Source organism: Cetorhinus maximus, chromosome 25 (genome assembly GCF_964194155.1).
Source record: "Cetorhinus maximus chromosome 25, sCetMax3.hap1.1, whole genome shotgun sequence".
Taxonomy (NCBI): Eukaryota; Metazoa; Chordata; class Chondrichthyes; order Lamniformes; family Cetorhinidae; genus Cetorhinus; species Cetorhinus maximus.
Window position 1 is genome coordinate 29,602,231 of NC_135903.1, and position 26,882 is coordinate 29,629,112.

Sequence of the window (26,882 nt, forward strand, 5' to 3'; positions counted from 1 at the left end):
TTTTGTTTAGTGGAAACAGGCGCAATGTGTGTACATGTTCTTTCTGTCTGCAAAGAACAGGACCCTGTGTATTAATATATGTAGCTTCCAGTACAGGCAAATGCGCCACACTGCAAGCCCAACTGACAAGCTTAAATTAGTTGTTAATGTAATTCTTAGCACACTGAGGATTATTTAGCAAAAAATCAGCTTTGTGATCAGATGATATTTTATACCAGATCATATTCAGTTAACATGTGCATTTTCCATTTAAAATTATGTAACCGATTACAAATGATGATCTTACCTGTCTTCTCGTACAGTGGCAGTTAATGCATGAGGCTTTTGTGCATAATTCAAAACATCAAAGCTTGATTTTCCAGTAAGTTAGTCCTCTTTTATTATTGGTTCATTTTTTTTCCCATTGTGGCAAAGTTGCTGCCATGCATTAATATGTTAGAGAGCAACACTTCCACTAAACTATAGATTAGTGTGATATTATTATCGATTTAAGTGATGTTACATTGATCCAAATCTGGGAAAGCATGGGCCCTTAGAGAAATCACAACTATACAACATTTTATGGATAAGAAACTTTTCCTTTAAACCTTCTAATGCATGGTTCTGGTGAAACACACTTGTGAGAGAAATTCAGGTGTATGAAGATAACAGTTCTTAGTGACCATTATTTGCTGTGAGAAGTGGATTACTGGAGGCTAGGTTTTATCGCCATTTTAGGTGTTCTATATAATCCAATTTCTACAAAGCTCTGTCATCAGTTCTTGAAAGATTACAGATCATTTTTCATGCCGCCAGTCTATTTGCCATTTTACAACTGCTGCCAGCATCAATATCACTGAAGATCACATTTATCTGAGGAGCAAGGCTGATTCTGCCAACTCTTTCTTTCCATCGAGATAGAAGTAGTTGTAGGTGATCATTTATAACACAGGATGAAGGCTAACTGAATAACATATAAGTGACAAAAATCAAGTGTAATAGGGACAACAGGTCGTTAAAAAAGAGTATGGCACACTGGCACCCATTGACTACACTATTCACATAATTAAGCTGCTTAGAAATGTTAAACTCTTTACATGTTTCATATTAATCTTTTGTGTGCATATTTAATTCCATGCACAGTCCAACAAAGCATTCTAGCGCGGGCTATTGCTGTTTCCAGATAGCTCATGGTGCTGCTTTGGCTGTGGAGCCAATTTAATTGTGAAAGAATCTCATTGTTGTTGTGTGGTTTCACATTTAATGAATCATTGAGGACGTGGCATCCATTGGTCTTCTTCTCTAATGTTCTTCTGAGAAGTATTTTTAAAGTAATTTATAAAAAAAAACATAATTCCTACAACATGTTAAATCAAGGCAGCCATCTTTGATGCATTTCTGTTGACAGAAGACATTTTGTCTTGTAGACTTGCCTCCCAATATTCCCTCTACTCATCCTTTTCAAAAGCTTTTAAAAATATTTTTAATATTATTTAGAAGTGTTGTATTTTTCCCAATAAATTCCAAAGTATAAAGCCAGTTTTTTCTTTACCTGTAACGGCCTTGTCAAGAATAGAGAAACACAGCTCACAAATCTAATTTTTTGTCCATGAAGGATGGGAATTAAAGTTATGACCCTGAAGATTGAAATGCAGGTAAGTGCCCATTTAACTTGAATACAAAAGGTACTGGGGTTAGAGCATGCCTCATTGAGTAAATATTTTATTACTCTATTTGAACACTGCACTAAACATATACATAAATGAAATAAAACTGTAATAATTAAAGTCATAAGTAGGTTCATTGGAATTTATAGATTTACCTTTCTTAAAAAATACCTTGCAACTAGTCCCATTGGATTCTAATGAAATTAATTGCCACCTAGACATGTATGTATCAACAGCGACGTGAGGCATCTCTTAGCATCAGCCTCCAACTCTCCTCCAGTTCTAATTTCTCATTCAAACCTAGTTCAAGCACATGTTTCTGGTGAAATTATTCAAATATTCATCCATTTTGCTAAAAGGGCCATCTGTTTTCTTCCCCAAGCCTCACGAAAATCTGTTCCAGTGACAGACCTTGATGCTTGACACACTGCCAAATTTCTCTTTCAGTTTTAACCAGAGGCACGAAAATTAAACTATATGACCAAGATTACCTTGCATAGTCTTCTTATTCTTCAGAAGCACCATAGGAACCTGGCTAGCTATTAACTTGCCCCTTGAGATCCTCCTATTCCCACATGAATAGGATCCATGACAACTCAATTCTCTTCCCCCATACTGACTTAAAAATTACTCATTCTTTAAAATACTTTACACATAAAATAAAATGAAATTGGAATTAGTTCTGAATTGCCATAAACTGACACAGATATACAGTAATGAGTCAAAAGGCCACCTTCTATGCTGTAGCATTCAGCAGTTTGCTAGTTTTAAATTACTCATTATGTGAGCGTTACAAATCACAAATAGCCCTATCCCATCATAGGGGAATGAATGCTGCAGTCTGCAGTTCAACATCTTCAAAAAGTGAAGAGATGGAAAGAGGTGCCCATTTGTGGAAGGGTCAAGGACGCCTTGACTTGCCGATTATACCAAACTTGTATTGTTGGCAATCACAGACTCTCCAAAGAATCAACAGAATCTGCCAAAGAAGAATCACCAACTGAAAGGGACTAGCTGAACTGAGAATGCCCTAAAACATCCTTAGACTGAAGGACAGGTCACCAGCGGAATAGTTCAGGTTATGATAAAGAGGTTAACTTTCTGGGAGTTTAAAAGCAGCCCATGCTTAGTTGAGAAACATTTTCATTTAAATTATCTCTTACTCCTTGCAAAAAAGGAGGTTCTGCAGTTGGGAGAGCAATAAGCTCTGGAAGCTACAGTATGAACTGACCTCTACTTTTAAGACTGGAGCCATACCTCACGTGAGGTTGAAATTTGATCCCTTCATTGGCATGACTGGATTTTTTAAGTATCTTACAGTATTTAAGCACTTTTACTTTGTTTATGGGTCGTGTTCATTCTAAACTGCCAAGCCTGACTAGATCAGTTAGATAGATGATGAGTTTGGGAAACATAATTTCATTTGGCAAATGACATCTATTTGCAACAAAAATGGATAATCACATTTCCTACATTGCTCTTCACCTAAGATAACATTTTGCCCCGACCTCAAAATCCTGGATCAAGTCTGAACATTCCCTGAAATCGATCAGAGTAGAAATCATTCCTGGTGCATCATTCTCTCTTCGTTATCATTTAATATTGGCAATTCCTGGTCTCTGGCAGTCAGAATGTGGTTGGATGAAAGGTCTCTTTTACCTCCTGAAACCTGAGATCAGCAGGCTGTTAAAAAACTTTTTTATCTTTAGCAGGCTAATGAATACATTGCTTACTGGGTCTGAATAAAACATAGAACTCACCAAGGTAGCACTGTATATTCAAATGTTGAGAAGAAAACTGCATCCAAACTAACCTGGTTTACTTACATCACCACCCCTACCCTCGTCTCCACCCCCGACCCGAGTAGTAACAGGGCTCCTGCTTAAAGCCACAATACCAAAACTTTAAATATTGTTACGAGGATGTGCTTCCTGTTGATACAATTTATAATCTTTCTTTTTCTGGCTGGATTTTAAAACACTGGGACAAGTAACGGGAAAACTACCCAGGCTGCTGCATTACACTCATATTTGCATTCCACCAAGTGGGATGAAGACAGCCACTCAATCCCCTGGGGAGCATGAAAGACCCCAGCCCCTGTCAATTCACATCACCCTGAGGCTTTGCAAATGTTTCTGAGATGAGGCAACAAAATGCAATTGCCTGTTCTGAAATAACAACTGCAGCAGACATGAACTAATAGGGTTCCTCTGGAATATACATCCAGCAAGGTACATCAAGGGCCTTACCAGGCCTTTCCCAGCAGGAGAGAAGAGACAAAACACAATGCTGTACTAAACTCAGGCAGATTGAAGCTTTATGCTCCCTCTCTCTTTCTCTCTTGGACACGCTGCACTCGGTTTGCGAAGTAACCACCCTGAGATGCAAAACCGACTATGAACTGAAATTTTTTCAAAAAAACATAGAAATCTGCTCGATACAACAGCAGCCAGAGGACAGCTGAACAATACTGCCGTAGCATTGAACCACCACATCGAAAACAGTAAAGGAACAGCTAACTGTATACTCCTTTGTTTAATCTTTCATGAGCTGTAAAAAATCTATAAGTCTATCCTCTTACTCTGCCATCTGTGCTTGTGTGTGTGTGTGTGTATATGTATGGGCAGACGAATAGATGCGACATATGAATACTGGTTGCATTTTATGAACATACAAACAACAAGCAGGAGTAGGCCATTCAGCCCCTCGAGCCTGCTTCACCATTAATAAGATCATAGCTCATCTGATAGTAACCTGAAATCTGCATCCCACCTATTCCCGATAACCTATCACCCCCTTGCTTACCAGGAATCTATCCCCCTCTGCCTTAAAAATATTCAAAGACTCTGCTTCAACTATCCTTCCAGGAAGAGAGTTCCAAAGACTTACGACCCTCTGAGTGGAAAAATTTCACCTCATCTCTGTTTTAAATGGGCGACCCCTTATTTTTAAACAGTGACCCCTGGTTCTAGATTTTTTCACAAGGGGAAACATCCTCTTCACATCCACCTTATCAAGACCCCTCAGGATCTTATATGTTTCTATCAAGTCACCTCTTACCCTTCTAAACTCCAGCGGATACAAGCCTGGCCTGTCGAACCTTTCCTCATCACCCACCCACTCCAGGCATCAGTCTCGTAAACCTTCTCTGAACTGCTTCCAACACATTTACATCCTTCCTTAAATAAGAAGACCAATACTGTACACAGTGCTCCAAATGTGGTCTCACTAGTGCCCTGTACAACTGTACAGCTTCCCTACTTTTCAATTCAATTCCTCCTAGTTCTTTTTTCAGCTCAGGAAAAGGTTTCAATAAACTTATCTTGTTCTTTGTTTACCCCAGAAAACCTGTCTGAATAATTCTTTACAACCTCAAAACGTACATAGTGGGACTCCTCCAGAATCGGTGAAGCACATCCTCTAAATTCAAAAAGACCCTGTTATGATGAATCATGGAGTGGGAGAATAGGGGAGTTATTTGACCCCTCCTTGCGTGCTTGTAATAACATTTATTTGCGAAGGTGCTAAGTCCAGGTACTGGGCTATTTTGGGAAAGTTGTAAAATCCTGCCAAGTCAGTGTTCCCCAGATAGCTCAAGGCAGGATAATAACCAAACTAAAAGAGCTAAAAACAGTCCAATTCTGAAGAAGAGTCATATTCAACTTGAAATATTAACTCTGTTTCTCCAATATTGCTGCTGCTGCTGTTTCTTCAATCCTGGGTCACTCCCAAATGCTGCCATCTGACTCGATGACCTCTAAGCTCCCACAGTTTAGAAACGGAAAGAGAAAAATTAAAAATGAAGAGATGCAAGAAAAGCAACAGAGAGGATAGACAGGAATAAAGAGAGAACCCAGAGTTGAAGGATGTGATTAAGAAACATAGGCTTGAATTTTACACTTGTTTCGGGAGCGCTATCATGGATGCGATATCTGCTTCCGCCCACGATTGGCTCCTGGCCCCAATTTCAGCTGGCTGACCAATCAACGGCCGGCCAGCATGAAATGCACTGAGACTGGATCAGCGTTGTCAGCAGGGTTGGGAGCCGGGTGGACGCCTGGTCCAATGAGGTTCCAAGGTGGGGGAGTGGGATTTAAAAGTGGACAGGGAGCTCCCTGAAGGCTGCCAAGAGGTGGTCAGAAGTCTCAGGGAGCTGGATGTGAGCGTGTCATTGCCTGGAAGGATATTTTCTGTCGGAGCAGTAATTATGGTAATTATGGACCTGCATCCCATGCCAGGTGGGAAGGCAGTGCCCATGGGCACTCTGCTCCTCATTTTACTGATGAACGCCTATGTGTTCTTCTGGAGGCAGTGAGTGCCTGTTGGGATATATTGATCCCGCGGGAATGGTAAGAGGAGGCCACCTCAACAAAACTAGAAGGCATGGATGGAGGTGGCTGCCCAAGTGAGCGGCCATGATGTTGGCTCCAGTGCAGGAAAAGGTTCAATGACCTTCTGCACTCTGCCAGGGTGAGTACTGAGTCCGTTTGCAACTGTATATAGATGTCTTAGCAGGTGGCAGGACTTCTTGGTGCTCATGGGTATGAAATGCAGACTGCCAAATGGCACATATCCCTGTGCCTTGACAGGCTGAAAAATGTGCCCGGTTGGCTTGGACGTATGCAAGGATGAGGTGTACCACTGTGATAGGCACCTATACTTGGGTGGGGTGGGGAGAGCGTGGCCAGCATGGTCTGGCATATGGAAGGGTGACTCATGAAAGCACATTTGTCCTTACAGCAGAAGAGGAGTCATAACACTCAGGAGCGAGGACGAATGGGCGGAGGTGTGCCCAACCTCCTTATTTTGATGTAGGCAGAGGAGAAAGCTCTGGAGATGGCCTGTGAGTGTGGAGCCAGGTCCACAGGTCACGAAGAGACAGGGTTCTTGGAGGAACTAAACCAAAGTGCATGCACTATGACTTTGTAATGATGTTTGCTACTGACATTTTCTCTTCCTCGCTCAGATGCTCCATCCAGGCAGATCACAAGGACCTTCCCTTGATCCCCGAGAAGGAGCCACTCACAGTTGCACCCATGTCACATCCTCTGCACCAAGCACCAGCACACACACAGACATGTCAGTGGGTATTAGAATATCGGATCAGATGTCACTGCACAGTGGTGAAGGCTCATCACACCCGCCTGAGGAGCTGCTGGAGGCAGAGAATACAGAGGGCACTGGCAGCCAGAGGATTTCTGGAGACCAGGACAACGCTGAATCCAAGGCAGATGATGAACATCTGGAGTCATCCATCAGGTAGCAGATGCTGTATGTCCAGCGGGATGCACGGGAAGGTCTGGCAGAGATCTCTGAGAGTCTGTGTGCCATGGTCTCTGTCTTGGAGGAGTGCATGCGGAACATGAACACTGTGTTGAGCCCGAGCTCTGAACACACAGCCTCCTCCATGGAGATAGTGGCAACTCTCATGGAGAGGCAGCTCCAGGGACTCAATCAGGGATTTCTGAGGTTGCGTTCAGACCTGCAAGCCCACACACTGGCATTGACCTCAGCAAGTCACTGCCAGTGTGAGATATGGATGAAGCAGCAAGTAACTCTGCTAGCTGCCTGTCCATCAATGGTGAGCAGGGAGGTTCAAACCAACCTCATGTTGGCTGACGAGCTGCTGCTCACATCTGCAACCTCCTGTCAGGGGGATGCGGATGATTCTCTGCCCCACTGCCAGTGGCCGTCACATCTGGTGACACCGCAACGACTGAAGAGTACCCAGGCATGGCGCTGTATTCTCCCGCCCAGATTGGGCCTGCACAGGCTCCGCTGGTCAGGGGATGGCCACCAATATCATCAAGGCCAAAAAGGCATCAGGGTCAGCAGCCTGCCTCCAATCCAGCTGCCAGCGAGAGCGGGGTTGGGTGGTGGGGGTACACCAAGACATAGCACTCGCAAACGGAAGTTTAAGCCACTATGATTGCAAAAGGGCTTGTCATGGGAGATTTATGTTTCCTTGGCACGTGTGCATTAGTTCATTTGTATACGGGGCTTCCTTATAAAAATGCCTCATTATGTGCAATGGCGATAGTGTGTTTCATGCTTTGGAAAGGGAATAGGCCTGCGAGTCATGTGTGATACAGAGGGAAGGATGCTAACTTTATTTCAGAGGTTGGACCTTGACTTAAGGATGACAGGATTGTCTCATCAGGAAAGGTCATTAAGATGGCACTACCCTTGCCATCGCCTTGACTCCTTGCATTGGATGCCTAGCTGTAAGTTCTCAGAGTCAAGGCCTCCCTGGTCTCCCTGCCTCCCATAGGGATCCTCACATTGGCCTCCTCTGATTCGTTCTCAGACTCAGACCCATCCCTGTAGCAAGTGGAGCAGGATCATGTCTTCATCCTCCAGTTGGTGCCTCCTTGATAGAGCCAGGTAGTGCATAGCGCAGCAGACAATGACAATAAGTGAGACACACTCTGGAGGATATTGCAGTGCTCCCCCTGATTGGTCCAGGCATCTGAACCTCATCTTGAGCAGCCCACTGGTCCTTTGAATTACCACCCTTGTAGTTCCATGACTTCTATTGTATCTCTCCTCCACTTCTGCCCTTGGGTATCTGAGTGGCATCATGAGCCACCTTTGCAGGAGATAGCCTTTGCACCTCAGGAGCCAACCATCCAACCAAGCAGCAGTGACGAATAACCTTGGCACCTGAGAGTTTAGCAGGATGTATGCATCATAACAGTTGCCAGGGTACCTGCGCAGACCTGCAATATCTGAGTCTTGCAGTCGCAAACAAGCTGGACGGTCAGGGAGTGGAACCCACTTCGCCCACTGGTGCCTTTATGGCCACATGCATGTAATCTAAGGCTCCCTGAATGTGGGGAAACCCTGTAATTGCAGCAAAGCCTCTGGCTCACTCAGCCTGGATGACTTCATCAGTCAGGAAATGAATGAAGTTACTGACCCATCTAAACAGAGTGCCGGTGACCAGCTTGACACAGCTGTGGGCAGCAGATTGGGAAACATCACAGAGATCACCTGCTGAGCCCTGGAAAGAACCTGAAGTGAAAAAATTCAGGGCCATTGTAACCTTAAGAGCCACTGGCATAGGGTGGCCACCTACATAGTTTGAGGCGATCACTGGGCCTATCATCTGGAGGTTACAGTGTCCTTAGAGAGGCAGGGCCTCCTTCGGCACTGGATCTCGGACATGTCCAGGTAGCAAGAGTGCTGCCTGTAAACTCTGGCTACAGGAAATGGTGTCTTCTGTGGTCCCTCTTCGTTAAATATATTCAAGCCTGAGATAGACAGATTTCTAATCAGTAAGGGAATCAAGGGTTATGGGGAAAAGGCAGGAACGTGGAGTTGAGGATTATCAGATCAACCATGATCTCACTGAATGGCAGAGCAGACTCATTAGGCCCAATGGCCTACATCTTATGGTCTGATGGTTTTCTGGTAGCCTTTTGCCTCTCAGTTCCTGCTGGTCCTGCACCCCATCTGGCTGTGCCTCTCTTTCTACAGGTCGCTCTCTGAGACACGGCCCATGGGCTCCTGCCCTCATCTCCCTTCTGGCCCTCTCCTCCTCTTCTGAGGGGATCCCTCCAGCAAAGTAGGCAATCCCCATTTGCTGAAACACAGTTTGTACAGGATAGTGTACTGAAGGGGGCTCTGGGCAGAAAGCCTCTGAAAATGCTGGTAAACCAAAGAGTCCTCCAGAACACAGACAAAATGCAATGAACCGTCTGAAAACCACCTCCAGCCAACTCACCAGCCAAACACCTAGCTACTCAACTTTCCAAGATCCTGTTTGCCTTTTCTCCTACCAGGGATCGTGGTTTAGTTAAAAACCTGGCCAAGTGGCCCAAGTGCCGAGCATGAAATCGCACAACCCTCCTAAAATCCTTGCGAATTACCTGTTTAATTGGCCTAATTGCTCTTTAATTGTCGGCAGGCGCCCTTTTGAGATCTGTGAGTGCGCGCCTACCACATAATGGCACGATGATGTCATGATGTCCCATCGCCCCCACCCCCAGAGGTCTTCTCGTGCGATTTTTCGCGAGATCAGGACCGCCGCACACCTGCTCCAAAAGGGTAAAGTTAAAGCCATATAAATGGAAGTGAAGGAGCAAAGAGACAGGAAGAAAAATTTGGCTGGAGAGCGCCAACACCTTTGGTGCTACGTGTGTCATTTTGATCCCAAAATGGTTTTGATGCCATGCCCATACATTTCCAAGCAGAAGTGTGCCGATGGGCAAAGTAGGCAGGTTGCCCCTTTGAAGATTAGTATCCACAGCCATGGTAGCAACGGGCTGAGCCTGCATGTAGCAAGCTGTCTTCATGTGGCAACAAACTGAGATTTCAGAGCCTCAGCCTGGGCTTCCACTGCACCGTGTAGAGTTTGAGTGGCTTCTGGCTGGTGCTGCTTTGGCAGCTGAGACATCAGCCATCAGATGCTGCATCATGGTCAGATCCACAAGTGCTCTCATGGAATTGGACACCACTTCCACACTGGAAAGAATGGGTTCCAAATTCTGCACAAAGCCCTGTGCCACTTTGTTGCTGAACCCCTCCATACTTTTTGACCATGACAGCAAGCTTTCTGGCAGGCCTGCCAATGCAGCAAGCCTATCAGCTTTTTCCATATGTTACCCCATCAAAGTCCTCATCTAAGTCCCCTGCAACATAGCTCGTGCTTGTAATACACCTTTAAGGAATATCAGCATGACATCACTAGAAGGGAAGTGTACCATGTGATCCAGTCTTAGTTTCACTTTTGCTTTGGGCAGAACACACACACACACCACATAGTTCTGATGTCTTCAAGCTTCATACCTATGGACTCAACATGCCAACACGTAAGGTGACGCACGATTAGATTGGGTTCGCATCCTGACATCATCGCGCTGTCTTGCAATGTTACGTTCAACAGGTGCGTACCAGAGTCGGCTGCGGCCTGCCGATCTGTAAACGGCCTATTAAGGAAGTGATTAAGGGATTTGTTTAAGGCCGGAGGGCAGGCGTAAAGGCCATGCAGCCTTCACGTTTTTTAGGAAACCTGATCCACGAGTGGGATGAGGTTTCCTGAAGCTTCTATTAATTAAATAAATAATTTTTCCAAAATATAAAACATGTCCCATCTCATGTGACACAGTCACAAGGGGGGACATGTTTAATTAAATTTTTAAACCATTTATTTAATCATTTCAGTAGCGGTTCAATCTCCCTGAGGCACGGAGCTGCCTCAGGGAGATTGAAGTGCTGTTTTGCGCGCATGTGTGAAAGAGCGCTGGCTCCGACTCTCTCTCCTCCCCCCACCCACACAGGTAGCACCGAGCGCTATGGCTCACATCTTATGCTGGGCAGGCCTTAATTGGCCCACCCATGTAAAATGGCAGCGCAGAGCCAATCGCGGGCGGCAATCAGCTCCGCGACTGCCCCCACCTGCTCCCGCCGAGCCCACCCACCACCTGAAATGTTTTTTTTATTCATTTATGGGATGTGGGTGTTGCTGGCTAAGCCAGCACTTATTGCCCATCCCTAATTGTCCTTGAGAAGGTGGTGGTGCTCTCATGTGCCTAGTCTCATTAAATGAACCCACAATATGTTTATCCAATCCCTTGTGAGAAATTGGTGACTGTGTGCAGCAAACGAGCTCAAGGTGACTATATCATTATAATGACAGGACAGTGCTATCTCACCCTCAGCAGAGCTGGTGCCTGCACTACTCTTCCTCCCTGCCCTAGCAGGTCATTTATGCCCAGTGACTCACCACATGCAGATCCTATGCTACCCTCTAACGGCTGCACAGTTCCAGTATTTGAGCTGGTGGCTGCGATTGTGAGAAAGAGTGACAGTGTTTCTTCATCATCAATGTCTTGTTCCTCTTGCACCTCATGCTCCTCATCAGTGCTTGAACAGGTGGTAGATCTTGGGTATCTGAAAGGAGAAACACACAAAGGGTTGCAGTGAGGGATGGGGGAAATGGAAGAGGTCCATGTTTACATCATCTGCAGCTTGTATATCAGAAGATATTGTGGAATGTGGGGCGAGAAGTTGGATTAGGTAGGAACATACCATCATCTTCTGTGGCTTCAGCCCCGCCACTGGCCATTGACTCAGTTGTGGCTGCACCAATGATAACCAGCACCATCTCCTCCATGGGGGTCCAAGCATGCAATCATGTCCAGACCCTGCCTCTTAGATGCTGTTAGCTGTGATTGTGTACCACATTCTGAAAGAGTGAGTAAAATGTGCCAGTAAGTGCGTTGCAATGTATCTGGGTGATGTGCCAGTCTAGTTGAAGAGTTGGCAGTGCGTACTGTGAGATGTGGACGCCGGGTTTCAGCAGTGCCAAATGTGCGAGGGTGAGGTGTGGCTATGAATATTAGGCATGAGTCATTTAGAGAATGTGAAGGGAGGAGAGGGAATGGAGCAGCTTTTGAGGTTAGTGGTCCATTTGCAAGGATATGTCATTTGACAATGCATTCACTGACTTTGACCACTCAGGTGAGGCCATTAAACTTCTTTCTGCACTGAGTTCAGGTCCTTGGCACCACACAGTTTTCATTGTTCTTAGTGAATCTGCTTCCACCATCCTCACAGACACTGCTTCCCTGAACATACAACTCACTCCGTAAAAAATGTTTTCCTCATGTCACCTCTGGCATTTACTTTAGACTTAAATTTGTTACTGACCATCCTGTCCCTCCTTATTTACTCAAAACCCTTCCTGATTTTGAAAACCACCATCAAATCTATCCTTAACCTTCCCTGCTTTAGTTTCCCCACAAAAACGCAAATCTTTCATCACTGGTGCCATTCTAAAAACTCTCCTAAGAACTTGACAACCTTCCTAAAGTGTGGAGTCCAGAAATGGCCACAACACTCCAGCTGGGGCCTAACCAGTGCTTTACAAATGTTCCGAATAATCTTCGTGGATGTTTGTTTATTTCAGCAAGCGTCAATGTTTTGTTCGATTTCAGTAGGAAATATAGACGTTTCCTTATCAATTCATCTCCGATAAAGTTTCAATTAGCTGACTGGTTTAAGCCAAATTGCTCTAGGTAGGACCACAAGATGAAGTTTGTTATTAGAGGCTGAATTCTGCAGTGACATTGATTTTAGACCTTAACATGGGCACTTCTTTTCATTCTATCTGAGACCATAAAGAACCTTGAAATTAGTTAAATTTAATGCATCACCATAAACAATATGGCCTGGATATTAAAAGGCACTAGGCTGTACACTACTGTCATTATAATGAACAGACAGCACAGAGTTTGGTGATACCTGCGTCACCGTAAATGGGTGCAGGTTTATCCCACTTCACAATCCTTGCACCTCTTACAATTTTTCCCCCAGGGACTTGAATATGGAGAGTGACAAAAGTAGGGAGAGAGAGAGGGGTTGAAGTAATTGGAGGAGAGACATGCGGAAGGACAAGAGACTCACCAGAAATGTAGAGAAAGACAGAAGTGAGAGACTGACAGCAGGGAAGGAGTCATAATGACACAATGCAAGCATTCCAAATTGAGGATTGGTCTTTGTGTTCATCTTGTTTCTAAAAGCAATTTGATCAGACGCGGGTCACTCATTAGTTGTATGAAAGGATCAAGGCCATTGCATGAAAGGATTGTATCTTCCCCACAATAAGTGTTTTCTGAGATTGAAGCTGACCTAGGGATGGCCACAATACTCCAGCTGGGGCCTAACCAATACTTAACAAAAGTTCAGAATAACCTTCAGATATCAGTATTTATGGATGTTTGTTTACATCAATAAGTGTGCCAATGCTTCATATGGCTTCAATATGAAATTTAGATGGCTGGGGTTGCTTGGAGACCAGATGATTAGGCTTCATTGTGGTGCTTTCGGAGATCAAAATGCCATAGCTAGAATCAACCACACTGAAAGTTATCAGAATGGAAGCAATATACATTCAATTTTAAAGTAATGCATTCATTATTTTGTAGCCAAAATACACAGCTGGATTCCTGATTCAGTTTGCATTATTTCACTAAGTACTATTTTTCATGTCAGAAAAAATTACAAAAAGTATTTCCCTTTCATTTTCTCTCTTTTTCTCCCTGCAGTGCAGGTTTATAATTCACTGGTGCTATAGACTCTCAGCCGCAATTTGCAGGTGGGTGGCCATCCTGTAGGGAGAAGCTTAGACAGTGAATGCTGGTCAGCTATTTGTTCACTGAGTGCATCACAGCTAAGCCTGACCTGACACCCATCCACACGAATGTCATAGAACTGTGGAATAGTACAGAACAGAAAGAGCTATTCAATTAGTCCCTCTTGCCTGCTACTTCCAAATATCCCTGCAAATTTCCCCCCTTCAAGTAATTATCCAATTCCCTTTTGGCCATTATAATTGAATCTACTTCCACCATCCTTACAGACACTGCTTACCCAATCATAAATGCTCACTCCTTAAAAAATGTTTTCCTGATGTCGCCTCTGCTTCTTGCTTTAAACCTGAGTCCTCTTGTTTGTGACATTCCACCACTGGAATCTGTCCCTCCTTATTTAAACAAAATCCTTCCTGATTTTGAAAACCGCCATCAAATCTACCCTTAACCTTCTCTGCTTTAGCTTTTCCACAAAAACTCAAATCTTTCATCACTGGTACCATTCTAAAAACTCTCCTCTCTTAAGAACTTGACAACCTTCCTAAAGTATGGAGTCCAGAAACGGCCACAACACTCCAGCTGGGGCCTAACCAGTGCTTTACAAAAGTTCTGAATAATCTTCGTGGATGTTTGTTTATTTCAGCAAGCGTCAATGTTTTATTTGATTTCAGTAGGAAATATAGACGTTTCCTTATCAATTCATCTCCGACAAAGCTTCAGTTAGCTGACTGGTTTAAGCCAAATTGCTCTAGGTAGGACCATAAGATGAAGTTTGTTATTAGAGGCTGAATTCTGCAATGACATTGATGTTAGACCTCAACATGGGCACTTCTTTTCATTCTATCTGAGACCACAAAGAACCTTGAAACTAGTTAAATTAAGCACATCACCATAAACAATATGGGCTGGATATTAAAAGGGGTGGAGTATTGCATGGGAAATCCAGATGTTTTCACTCCACAACCTGCGTCTTTTGTGGTCGACACGTTCCTCACCCGGAAGTCAGCCTGATTTAACAGCCTCGCTTCCAGGTTGAGCGGGGAGGTCTCTGAAACGAGGCCGCAGGAACGGCTTGGTCAGATTCATGGTTGTTGTGGGGTGGGGTTGGGGGGCAGTACTCAACCATGACCTGAGGTTGGGGAGCTGATTCACAATGAAGGGGATCTATCTCTGTCCCTATGCACCTCTGTGCGAGAGACATATGATGGAATGGGGTCACTTAGTGAGCAAACCAGGGGATGGGGGTGGAAATCATTCCTGCTCCTCCTGGCCCAATAGCAGTGCTGTAAAGGCAATTACATTGTCTCTGAAGCTGCCCTCACCTCCTTTCAGCTGAGCCCAGCTAATGCCAACATGCCCCCTGGGAGTGATTTGACTGGGACCCCACGCCCAACAAGCTCTGACTCTGTTGAACCTGGTATTGGTAGGTTTGAGGCAGGATTGGGTTGAGTTTCACATTTTTAATAATGGATATGGCTCCAACCCATCCATTTTTGGGTGTTAAAATTCACCCTTAGGAGTCACTAGATGGTCATTGCTTGTTTTCTTTCTCGTCTTTAGCTAAAATCAATTTTAAGCTTTGATTGTTACCCAGTTGATGATCTAACTCAATCCAGAATACACATTGACCCTGGCACTTTCCTAGTCAGTACAATTGACTGATAGCAGACAGTGAATTAATCTACTGGGCACATAAAGAGCTCCAGCAAGGGGCTTTGCTCAGGTCATTTAAAAGCTAATTTGTAATAAATTACTTCAATTGAGTTTGACTGGGCCTCTCTGGAAACACAAGAGATGCCTTTTCTGTTTATACATTTACTTTGGATGGCCTTAATAATCCAACATGTTCAACATGTATCTTCACATTAACCCCTCAACTTAGTAGTCACCTAGTTATGCAAACCAAAGCCAACATTAATTGAGAACGTATACCCTAAAACAGACCAATGCACTTGACTTAAGGTCTTAAGTCTCTGAATTTTACAGATATTCAAAAAGAAACATGCTGTATTTGATATTGTTTGCTTCTAAGTGAAGCGGCCAGAATTCATTTTCCTCAGTTTGGCAGGCAAATTGTCCCCCATCTGTGTCCCTATGGGCTGTAGGCCATGTTCCCTATGTGGCAGATCTCCTGTTGACTGAGTGATGGATTCCGAATTGACTTTGAAACTCTTCAGTGGGAGTCTTTCCTCAACACCAAAATTGCTGGGGTTAGAACTTAACCTCTGCAGTTTTAAAGGGAGGTCTCCAGTGCTGCAAGTTTTTTCACCTATATCGGCAGTCATCCTCAGAACTTTCCTCTGCTGTTCCTCTTTGCTGGTGCTCATTTTCTGAAGTTTGGCTGGTAATTTGCTGCCCCTTTCCTCTAGAGTATCAATACAATCCAAGGAGAAGATTCTCTCTCTTCTGTTCTTGCTGTTGCTGAAGCAGGGTGTGGCACAGAGCGATGTAAGCGACAGCTTCTCATCTTGTTCCTTTACACTATAGGGAGAAGTGGGGACCTCAAATGTGGAGTGGAATTGGGAATAATCTACACGGAAAAAGCCTTCTTCTAGTGACATGACCGGAAGGAACCTATGACCCCAAAGAACTTCATCTTCTGTGTACGAGGTCCTCGCTTGACATGTCATTCCTGCAAAACAGAATAACAGAATTAAAGCTTTCTAAATAGATATAGTTTACAAAATTAGATCATTATTTCAATTATAATAATTAGAGAAAAATGCTAATATAAAATGCATTTGCAAATCACAAGTGTCAAGATAATTATCGTAGTTGACCAAAAGTGCCTATTAATGCTCCCATTATGAGAACAAATTTCTAATAGAAATAGAAGATTTATCACATGATTAAGAACAGTTAATTCTTCATACATGGTAGATGATCAGAAACAGCTCTCGCCTTGTAAATACATGTCTTAATTTGCCACAAAATGCCATGCTTTAACTACAATTCTGCTCAAATTAAATATTTTACAAATTATGGTTAAGACAACTGATGAGAGACTTGGAAGAACGTGGACTATATTCACTGGAACACAGAAGCTTGAACAAATCCAAGAGGAATGGTCAAAATAATGAAGGGATTTGAGAGAGTAAACAGTAAACAGATGACTTCTGCCTGCAGATAAATCAGTAACAATGGAGCATAAACTCAGGATTAGTACTAAAAGCATAAAAGGGAAAATAGAACTAAACTTTTACGACATTGAATAGAATATGGAATGTATTATCACAATATACTATTCAACCAATTCAATCACAATATTTATGAGGAAATTGGGTAAATGCTTGAAGGAGGAAAAAGGTTCAGGAAAAGAACAGAAAAGACAAGTAACTTTCTACTTATTAGCAAACATTTACTTTTTTGTTCATAATTAACATCAAGGAAGGTGTGCTTATCAATGTTATTTATTGGTTTGTGGCACAAATATGGGATTGGACCATAATTTCATATATCCTATATAGTGAGCTCCCAATTTGGGTGAGGCTACTGAAGGGAAATAAATCTTAGGGTGAGGGTCAGAGGTTGAATTAACCCAACCATTCCTTGGTTAATTATACAATTGAATCCAGTAATTGCTGAAGAGAGATACACCTGCCAAAGTGAAATTCTTCTACTTATGAAGCAATTTTCATCTTGGAAGATATGAAGGAGATTAATTAATAAATAATTTGTGTATCGGGTATCAGTCAGCACTCAATAGTTGCACTCTTGCCTGAGTCAGAAGTTTGTGAATTCAAGACATGAGCACACAACTATAGACTGACAATCTACTATAGTACTGAGGCAGTGTGGCACTGTCGGAGGATGGTCTTTTGGATGGGACAACAACAATCTGTCCTTATATTGCAGCTTCAATTTAGTAAAACATCCCAAGACATTTGACAGGAGCACTATCAAACAAAATTTGACAAGGTCAGATCTGTTCTCTCAGGTGGATGCAAAAGATCCCACGACACTGTTTCAAAAGAGAGCACGCAAGTTTTCCCCAGTGTCCCGACCAATACTTATCTCTCAACCAACACCATAAAAAAAACCTAGATTATCTGGTTAAAAGCAAAAAACTGCGGATGCTGGAAATCCAAAAGAAAAATAAAAATACCTGGAAAAACTCAGCAGGTCTGACAGCATCTGCGGAGAGGAACACAGTTAACGTTTCGAGTCCGTATAACTCTTCAACAGAATATCTGGTCATTATCTTACTGCTGTTTGTGGAACCTTGCCTGTCCTCAAATTGGCTGCTGCATTTTGGACACACAATAGTGACTACACTTCAAAAGTATTCAGCTGTATGGTGCTTTGAAATGTCCTGAAGTCATGAAGGGCACTATATAAATAAGTTTATTTTTTTCTTTCTCATGGGGATTTTGAAAAGGAAAAAATAAACTGGGAAAGGAAAAAATAAGCTGGGAAAGAGGGAAAAGGAATGCAGTGCTGAAAAGCAGATTGAGAGTCATTCCCTAGTATAGCTGCACAGAACATTGATGTCTCAGACATCATTTCAAGTGCATAATAAGATTATTATATTCAGTTCTGTTGACGGGTTAACCTGTCAATCGTCTTTTCAGATGCTCCCTGCCATGCATTTGTTTTCTGTTTGTATTGAAGAACATTACCATTCCAGTGTGAGTACGGCATGAGTCAAAGCTCTTTAAAAATGCACAATGAAGCAGATATTTACAGACTCTTTTCATAAAGTGTTTAACATGGAGATCAGTAACTATTTATAAGCTTTCCATTTGTACATAAAGTCCTAACAGCGCTGTGGGTGTACCTACACCACATGGACTGCAGCGGTTCAAGGAGGCAGCTCACCACCACCACCTTCTCAAGGGCAACTAGGGATGGGCAATAAATGCCAGTCCAGCCAGCGAAGCCCACATCCCGTGAATTAATTTTTTTTTAAAAATGCATGGAGTAGCTGTAACAAACAGCAGAAGAATGAGCAAAATCAAACAGAAAGCCCCTGAATTCCATAATAAAGACAGAAAATACTGGAAATAAACAGCAGATCTGCTTTATTTGAAAAAGATAAAAGGCAAAATAATGATTCTGGCCTAACCCTTCACTGGAATCTCCATTCTAATCTGATTTGAGATCTGTCTTTATTTCAGACTTCATTGCAGTTCATTGATCCTTTAACAAGCCTGACTTTTGCTTGTTCAAAAATAGGAAGCAAATTTGAAATACTTTAAATGAAACATAATCAGCTGGGAAAATCACAGCTACTATTAAACTCGAGACTAATCGATTAGGACTCCTCAGACATTTAAATTGACCTGCACTCTTTTCTAATTCCACTAACACTGTTCTACATTCAAACAATTCAATCTGTTACCGACCAGGAAATTGCTTGAGAAAAATATCCTTTTTTGTAAATTGAATCACGGGGCAGGATTTTCCTTTCGGGTTTCTGAACCTCGCAGTCAGGCTGAAGTACGGCCAGAAGCCCGCATTGTGTTGGAAACGGACACTCATTGTTATTTTCCTTGGAGCATCCAATTAATGGCCAGGGGGAAAGCTCGCCATCAATTAAGGGAGGTGGATGGGGTCTTGAATCTGCAGGCCAACTTGAAAGCAGCAGGTTGCAATGGAGGGAGGGTAAGTAAAGGAGGGGGTGTTTCCAAATGGAGGTGCCCTTTCTCCGCTAATTGTTAAAGTTTAAATTTTAAAAAATGGGTTTTGCAGGCAGGCCATCACTGTGTTGTGTGTGTATGTGTGTGTGTGTGGTGTGTGTGTGTGCTTGTGTAGGTGTGTGTGAGTGTGCGTGCGCATGCAGCAGTGGCAGGGTGTGAGGTGGGGTGAGGGTGGGTTTAGGGGGGCCTGAGGCTTCTGCAACGCCCAGGCAGGCATGGTCTATAGGACCCCGGTCTGCCACTAGAAGGCCACTGAAAGGCACCTGAACTGGTCACCGCAGCCAGTGGGAACTTCTGTTAAATCTCCCATTAATTTTCTCTACTCAAGGGGAAAAAATTCCAGCTTTTATAGTCTCCCTGCATAATTGAAATCCCGCATCCCTGGTCATTCTAGTAAATCTTCCCTGCACCATCCCCAAGTCCTCGACAGCTGCCGAAAGTGTAGAGACCAGAATGGGACACATTCCACCAACTGAGGTCTAACCTGTGATATATAAAGGTTTAACACAACTTTCATGCCTTCTTTTAGAGTTGCCCAGAGCCAAATATCTTGTCAATATTTACTTTAGTGGAGGACAAGAGAGATGCAAGCACACATGATGCATGAGTTATATGTGAGGCATTTGAAAGTTCTATTGGGCATATGCTGCCGAAAGGGTTAAAATAAACCATAGAAAAAAAAACTCTTATGTGTAGGTAAAATTTTAATGTATTTCCTATTCATGGAAAAATCTATTGCTAAAAATCCAAAGGAGAGCTTTGAACTGAAACAAAATTATGCAAGAATTGCAATCAGCCAGATTTTGAAGAAGGGTTATAATAAAAATTGGTGCAATGTTAACACTGCAATCAAAATTAATGACAGCAGGAGCATCCAAAACCAAATTAAAATCCAAGTAATTAAAACAGCTTCAATCTGCCCTGACTTCATTATAGAACTTCCATGCTAAAGTACTGTAGCAGATCCAGATTGGATCTCCTGACCTAAAAGTAATTGCCCCCTTTTCTTTCAACTCAAATCTGAACTTAATTCTCCTCCTGGTTGAGACCTCCATATATTGATTTGTATGTATATATGCATCTTCTTTAATGCCACCTGACACTGCTCCCTACCTTCTGCTGAACCAGGGGAAGCTCCATCACTGCAGTTTCCCCCATAAGCTGCATCAGTGCCAATTTACTGTCAGCAGCTGCCTCACTGTCTGGATGTGAGAGCTTTCACACCGGCTGTGAGAGGCAGCACTCTACTGCGATCAGTGAAATGGCAAATAATTGATGAAGCCAGTCCAGCGAGAATGAGGACGTGCAAATGATCAAACTGTCTGCAGCAATAACCACCTCACATCATTACCACTAAAAGAAGCATGTTTGCTGTTCGCTGGTCATAACATGGACACCAGGAAAGTCCACGGGTCTGATTCAGATTACTTAGCAACTGAGTTACGAGGAAAGATGAAACAATCTTTTGCTCCTCAGCCTTCACCAGAAAGAAGGTGAATGATAGGGAATCTTATAGAGCTATATGAGATACTAAACAGAATTGAAACTTGAGTATTGCCGAAAAAAGAGACATGCTATCAAAGCTTTTCATCTTGCACTCATCAGGATAGCTCGCAAGAAATTACCAACTGTAACGGGGGAACAACAATTTATACTGCATGGGCAGAATTCTCTGGTCGACAAGCAGGGGTGGGGCCCGCTCGCTGATGCATAAAATGATACACGGTGACTCAGGCAGGCGTCCCGATGTCACCGCGCATCATTTAGATTTTCAGTTCAGCGGGCGCACAGCCGAATCGGCTGCATGCCCGCCGAACTGTCAAAGCCCTATTAAGGCCATTTAAGTAGTAATTAATTCAATTAGCTGAGCTGCCCGTCCAACCTTAAGGTTGGCGGGCAGGCGAAGACCCCAGGCGGCCTTTGCATTTTTCATGAAGCCTCATTCACGGGCGGGATGAGGTTTCATGAAATGTTTTAAAAGTCAATAAAAATTTAAAAAATAATTTTTTCACATGTCCCAGCTCATGTGACAGTGTCACATGAGGGGACATGTTTTAAAAGTCTTTATTTCCCTTTATTTAAATTTACACATGTCAAACCGATCTCCCGTGCCTCAGGGAGATCTCTGCACTCTTTTGCGCACATGAGAACGACTCAGGGAATCCCCCCCACCCACACATGGAGCATTAAGCGCTGCCAAGCAAGCGTCATGCTGGGTGGGCAATGTAAAATGGCAGTGAGTTGATTGGGGGATACCGATCGGGTTCACGCTCGCCCTCGCACAACCCCCCCGATGGGGGGAAAATTCAGCCCCATGAGAAGAGAATGCTGAATGGTTGGCAAGTGGACTCTGACTGGGTGGAGGCGTTGCCAAGGAGAATGCAACATGGGACAGTTAACTGCCCAGGTTGACTCTGATTGGTCAAGACATTGCTCTGGGGAATGAACCAGGGAATGACTGTTCCTTAAGCTTTTGTTTAGTTGAAGAAGGCGCAAAATGTGAACATGTCCCTTCTGTCTGCAAAGGACAGAGACCTGTATATAAAGATATGTGGCTTCTAGCATACAAGAGTGTGCCACATTGCGAGCCCGGCTGACAATCTTAAATTGGTTTTCGGCGTAATTCTTTACACAATCAGGATTGTTTAGCAGGTGTTGTCCAATTGTGGAATCACATCTAATGTTGGACACAATGGGCAGGATTTTCCAGCCCTGTCAGCGGTGGGTGTCATTGCAGGCAGGACAGGAAAATTTTGAGAGTGGCGGGGCCAAAAAATCCCGACCTATGTTTTGAGGTTTGTAAGCACGGGCTGGTTGGGTATGGTCAGTGCTTTGCCTGTTGTGAACAGCTGAAGGGACACGCTGTTTGATATGATCCACCGATCATTGGGACATACGGTGTCACACTGGCACTGAAATTCACATACCACATTACTCATCTGTGTGATAGGCGGAACATCTTTTTGGCTTGACGGCAGCATCCTGTTAGTGGAGAATGCCACTTGTGTTGCTACTGCAAAGTAATAACATGCAATGGCTAGCTTCACCTGTTGCTCAAGTGTTTGAGTTATCTTACCCTTACAGGGTAATCTGAGATAGATTGGGCACTTTTCAGTCCCAAAAGTGGTGGGCGTAGGCCTATTCATGAGTTTACGTGATATACAGCAAGTTTTGATCCGATCAGGATAGGCACTATCCCAATTTGATCCGCTCTATTTCAGCATCAATCTTGTGAGCAAATGGCTCAGGCCCTATATTCGAGGCTGCTGACACCAGCACCTCGAGGAAAGGGAGCTAGGTTGACTGCTCCATTTCAAAGGTGAATTTGAACGCAGGATGGAGCCCATTAAGGTGTGTAAGGAAATTCTTACATGCAGCTGTGGATGCAAACACAGCAACCATATCATCTACGCACCGGAAATATGCAAGAGATAGGAGGTTAGGTGCCATTCCATCGAAGATGCATTCTCGTGGAAATCGACAAAGATGTTTGCGAGTGCTGGACCTAGAGGGGATCCTATGGCAACACCAACTATTTGACCATACATGGTGTCATTAAAACTGAACTCAACTTCATGAATTGCTGAATTCATAAGTTCAATGAATACAGACTCAGAAATTGGAGGTGCATCAAGACCACCATGATATAATGACATGATACAAATGTCTATGGCTTCATTGGTACATTGATGAATAGGCTAGAATATCGAACAAGCACATGAACAAGGCATTGCTATCGATTTGCAAGTCCTATATGGTCCTTGCAAAGGTGAAGGGGTCCTTCACTGCGTATATGGAAAACTGGTTGTAGCAACTTGTCCAACCATTTGGCCAAATCATGTTGTGCAGAAACAGCCATAGATAAGATAGGGGTGAACAGGACGCCACTTTTGTGTGTCTTGGGCAGCCCATACATACGCGGATGCAGTGAGCCGTGGGGACAAACCTTATCATAAATACCACCTGGCAGCTCATTACCCTCCCGCAAGTCCGGCAAGCGTTTTTGTAACTTGCTTTCAAGCAGGGCTGTGCGGTCATGCTTAGCAGCAGGTCCAATGGGTACGAATTTGGACTCATCATTAAGAATGGTGTGAATTTTGTTGATATAGTCACACTTGTTGAGGATGACTCGCGTTGCATGTGAAAATCGGCGAAGTGATTTGGAATCCTGTTATATGTGTGTGTAGATCGGCTAGGCACGCTTTCAGGAATTCATCTTCTGTGGACACTGGTTTGTGGCAGGACAGCTGGAAATAGAGAAATTTGAACTCAACAAATACCTCTCCCCATTTGATATGGGGTGAAGGCACATCAAAACTAAAGCCATGTGCAAGAACAAACTCCTTGCTTTCAGAGAATTCATGGGCAGTGAGATTTACCACATGTTTGGTGGTGGCACTAATCGTGGCACTTAACCTAGGTTACAGTGCAGACATGTTTCAAGTGGGTATTTATAGTGCGGAGTGAGGTCACCTATTGAGGCAACATAGCGGCACAAGCTGACCAAATCGTAAAAATGAAAGGAATTTTCTCACCTCAGAGCAAGCGCAATGTAGGGCATGGCATAAATTTGTGACCCTACAACCAACCTGTGAATTGAAACTATAAACCTGTGTTACCTTAAGTTAACTGATGAATGCAGAACAAGGTGATACACGTACAAATTTGGTAAAAGGCAAGTTCGAGATTAATGTCAGGAAGCACCTATTCACACAATGAAAATGAAAACCAGGAGTGATGTGTAACAGGCAGCTGATCGACATTGTTTACACTATCTCCAAATGTTAAAATTACTTTCAAAGAGTGATCAATACCTGGAATGGTTTTGTGAACAGGGCAGTGAATGCATTAACTGTAGAATCACTCACCAGCCATTTCAATTCTGCCAGTGACTTGCCAGTTACAAAATGAAAAGAAAAACAAATGCAGGGAGGGATAGAATGGATCTGATTTTTGTTATTTGAAGTTTGCAGTTTATGAAATTGTGTTGCTAATCATGAGGAAAAATATGGATAAGTTTATTCCATTCGCTTCCACCATATTACATTGTTTAGCCTACAATGAAATGATCAGACTACATTGTACAAATTATAACACAGATCAACAACAACAACTTATATTTATATAGCACCTTTAATGCAGTAAACAACTCAATGCACTTCACAGGAGTGTTATCAAACAGGGTTTGACACCAAGCTACATTCAAAAATATTAGAGGTAGGCTTTAAGGAGCATCCTAAAGGAGAAAAGAAAGGTAGAGAGAGTGGGAGGTTTAGTGAGAGAGTTTCAGAGCTTGGGGCCTTGGCAGCTGAAGGTAGGCAACCAATCAGTAGGCAATACTCTAAAAATGTGATAACTAGCAGCACAATAATGCTGAGTAAGTTGGAAAAGCAGCTTATGAATGACCCTTCCAACAGCAAACCATTGAACCCTCAAGTGTTTATCATTTCAACTTGGACACTTTCTATAAACAAATATAGTTTCTCCCAAAAAACATAACAACTGGATCTTGCTGGAACAGGACCTCTCATGGCATGGCACATTAGTTAAACATTTCTCTGTGCCCATCAGCTGATCAAATGGTTGTGCTATAACTTGCTGGAAGTCAAGGACAACACACTTCTGGCACCTTGGTGAAAAGAGTAACCAACAGTCTGCTTTTTTTAACATTTGTTCCTGGGGTGTGAGCATCGCTGGCAGGGCCCATGAGAAGGTTTTTCTTTAATTCACCCATGGGATGTGGGCATCGCTGGATAGGCCAGCATTTATTGCCCATCCCTAATTGCCCATGAGAAGGTGGTGGTGAGCTGCCTGCTTGAACCACAGCAGTCAATGTGGTGTAGGTACACCCACAGTGCTGTTAGGGAGGGAGTTCCAGGTGGTGGTGAGTTGCCTCCTTGAACCACAGCAGTCCATCTGGTGTAGTAGTCCCACAGTGCTGTTTGGAAGGCAGCTCCAGGGTTTTGACCCAGCGACAGTGAAGGAATGGTGATATAGTTCCAAGTGATGGTGGTGTTCCCATGAGTCTACTGCCCTTGTCCTTCAAGGTGGTAGAGGTCACGGATTTGGAAGGTGCTATTGAAGGAGCCTTGGCAAGTTGCTGCAGTGTATCTTCTACATGGTACATACTGGTGCCGCTGTACATTGATGGTGGGGGTGAATATTTAGAGTGGCCTGGTGTTGAGCTTCTTCAGTGTTGTTGGAGCTACTCTCATCCAGGCAAGTGGAAAATATTCCATGGCATTCCTGACTTGTGCCTTGTAGATGGTGAACAAGCTTTGGGGAACGAGGAGATGAATGACTCCCTGCAGAATTCCCAACCTCTGACTAATGAATTGAGAAAGAAACAGAAGAACGATGGAGAAGAAGGGTGGTTGGGAATCAAATCAGAAAGTGAAATAGAAAGGGAAAGATTAAGAGAGAGGAAAAGATGAGGAAGGAAAAAAATAAGAAAAACATTAAATATTTATAATTTGGTTTTGAAAAAATCTCAAACAACAATTGACAATATACAAGAACGAGGTTGAACAGTTTCAATTGTTCTCTTTTTAGACCAAAAGGTTAGATGGTATTGTATTAATAATTAACATGCTGTTGAAAAGGTATTTATGCTGTAAAAATCTAACCCTAACTTTCTGTAGCAATTTTAATGGACAATTAATGTGTAGAATCAACAATTCCTTAAAAATAATGGAGGGACTAAGGGCAAGATGCAGTTTGTGTGAAGCTAACAGTGGAGCAATGTAAATCAGCCATAAATGTCAGCTGTGGCTCAGGAAATAGCACTCTGACCTGCGTCACAAGGCTCTGTGTCCAAGTCCCACTCCAGAGCTTGAGCAAAGAAACAAAGGTTGACACTCCAGTGCAGTACTGAGGGAGTGCTACACTGTCAGAGGTGCTATCTTTCAGATGAAATATTAAAATTGTGGCTCATCTGCCTGCTCAAATAACCCATGGCACTATTTTGAAGACGAGTAGGGGAGTTATCCCCAGTGTCCAGGCCAATATTTATCCCTCAACATCACAAACAAAAAACTTACCTGGTCATTTATCGCATTGCTGTTTGTGGGAGTTTGCTGTGCTCAAATTGGCTGCTGCATTTCCTTCATTAGAACAGTACTTCAAAAGTACTTCACCAGCTGTAAAGAACTTTAGGATATCTGGTCATTGTGAAAATGCTATATAAATGGAAGACCAAAACAAAAACAAAAATACCTGGAAAAAAAAGAGACTATCTCTCTTCTATTTTTACTTAGTTCTGTTGAAGGGTCATTTGGACTCGAAACGTTAACTGTGCTCCTATCTGGAGATGCTGCCAGACCTGTTGAGTTTTTCTAGGTATTTTTGTTTTTGTTTTGGATTTCCAGCATCTGCAGTTTTTTGCTTTTATATAAATGGAAGTATTTTTTTTCTTAATCCTCTGAATTTTCTGGCTGATTTGCACATTAAAACAATCTGCCTGAATAAAACTAAAAGAACACAGAGTGTTGGAAGTTTGCATC

The 26,882-nt window shown here is 43.2% G+C and overlaps 1 protein-coding gene across 1 annotated transcript in view; it reads right to left on the reverse strand.

The window, feature by feature from the left end:
* Positions 1-13,692: 13,692 nt before the first annotated feature.
* The window catches only part of LOC144667997 (G protein-activated inward rectifier potassium channel 1-like), a 79,865-nt gene continuing 66,675 nt past the window's right edge, over positions 13,693-26,882 (reverse strand). The window contains exon 3 of the mRNA XM_078529694.1: positions 13,693-16,373. Coding sequence (XP_078385820.1) covers positions 15,769-16,373 — 605 coding nt within the window. The 3' untranslated portion in view covers positions 13,693-15,768. The remainder of the gene's footprint in view (positions 16,374-26,882) is intronic.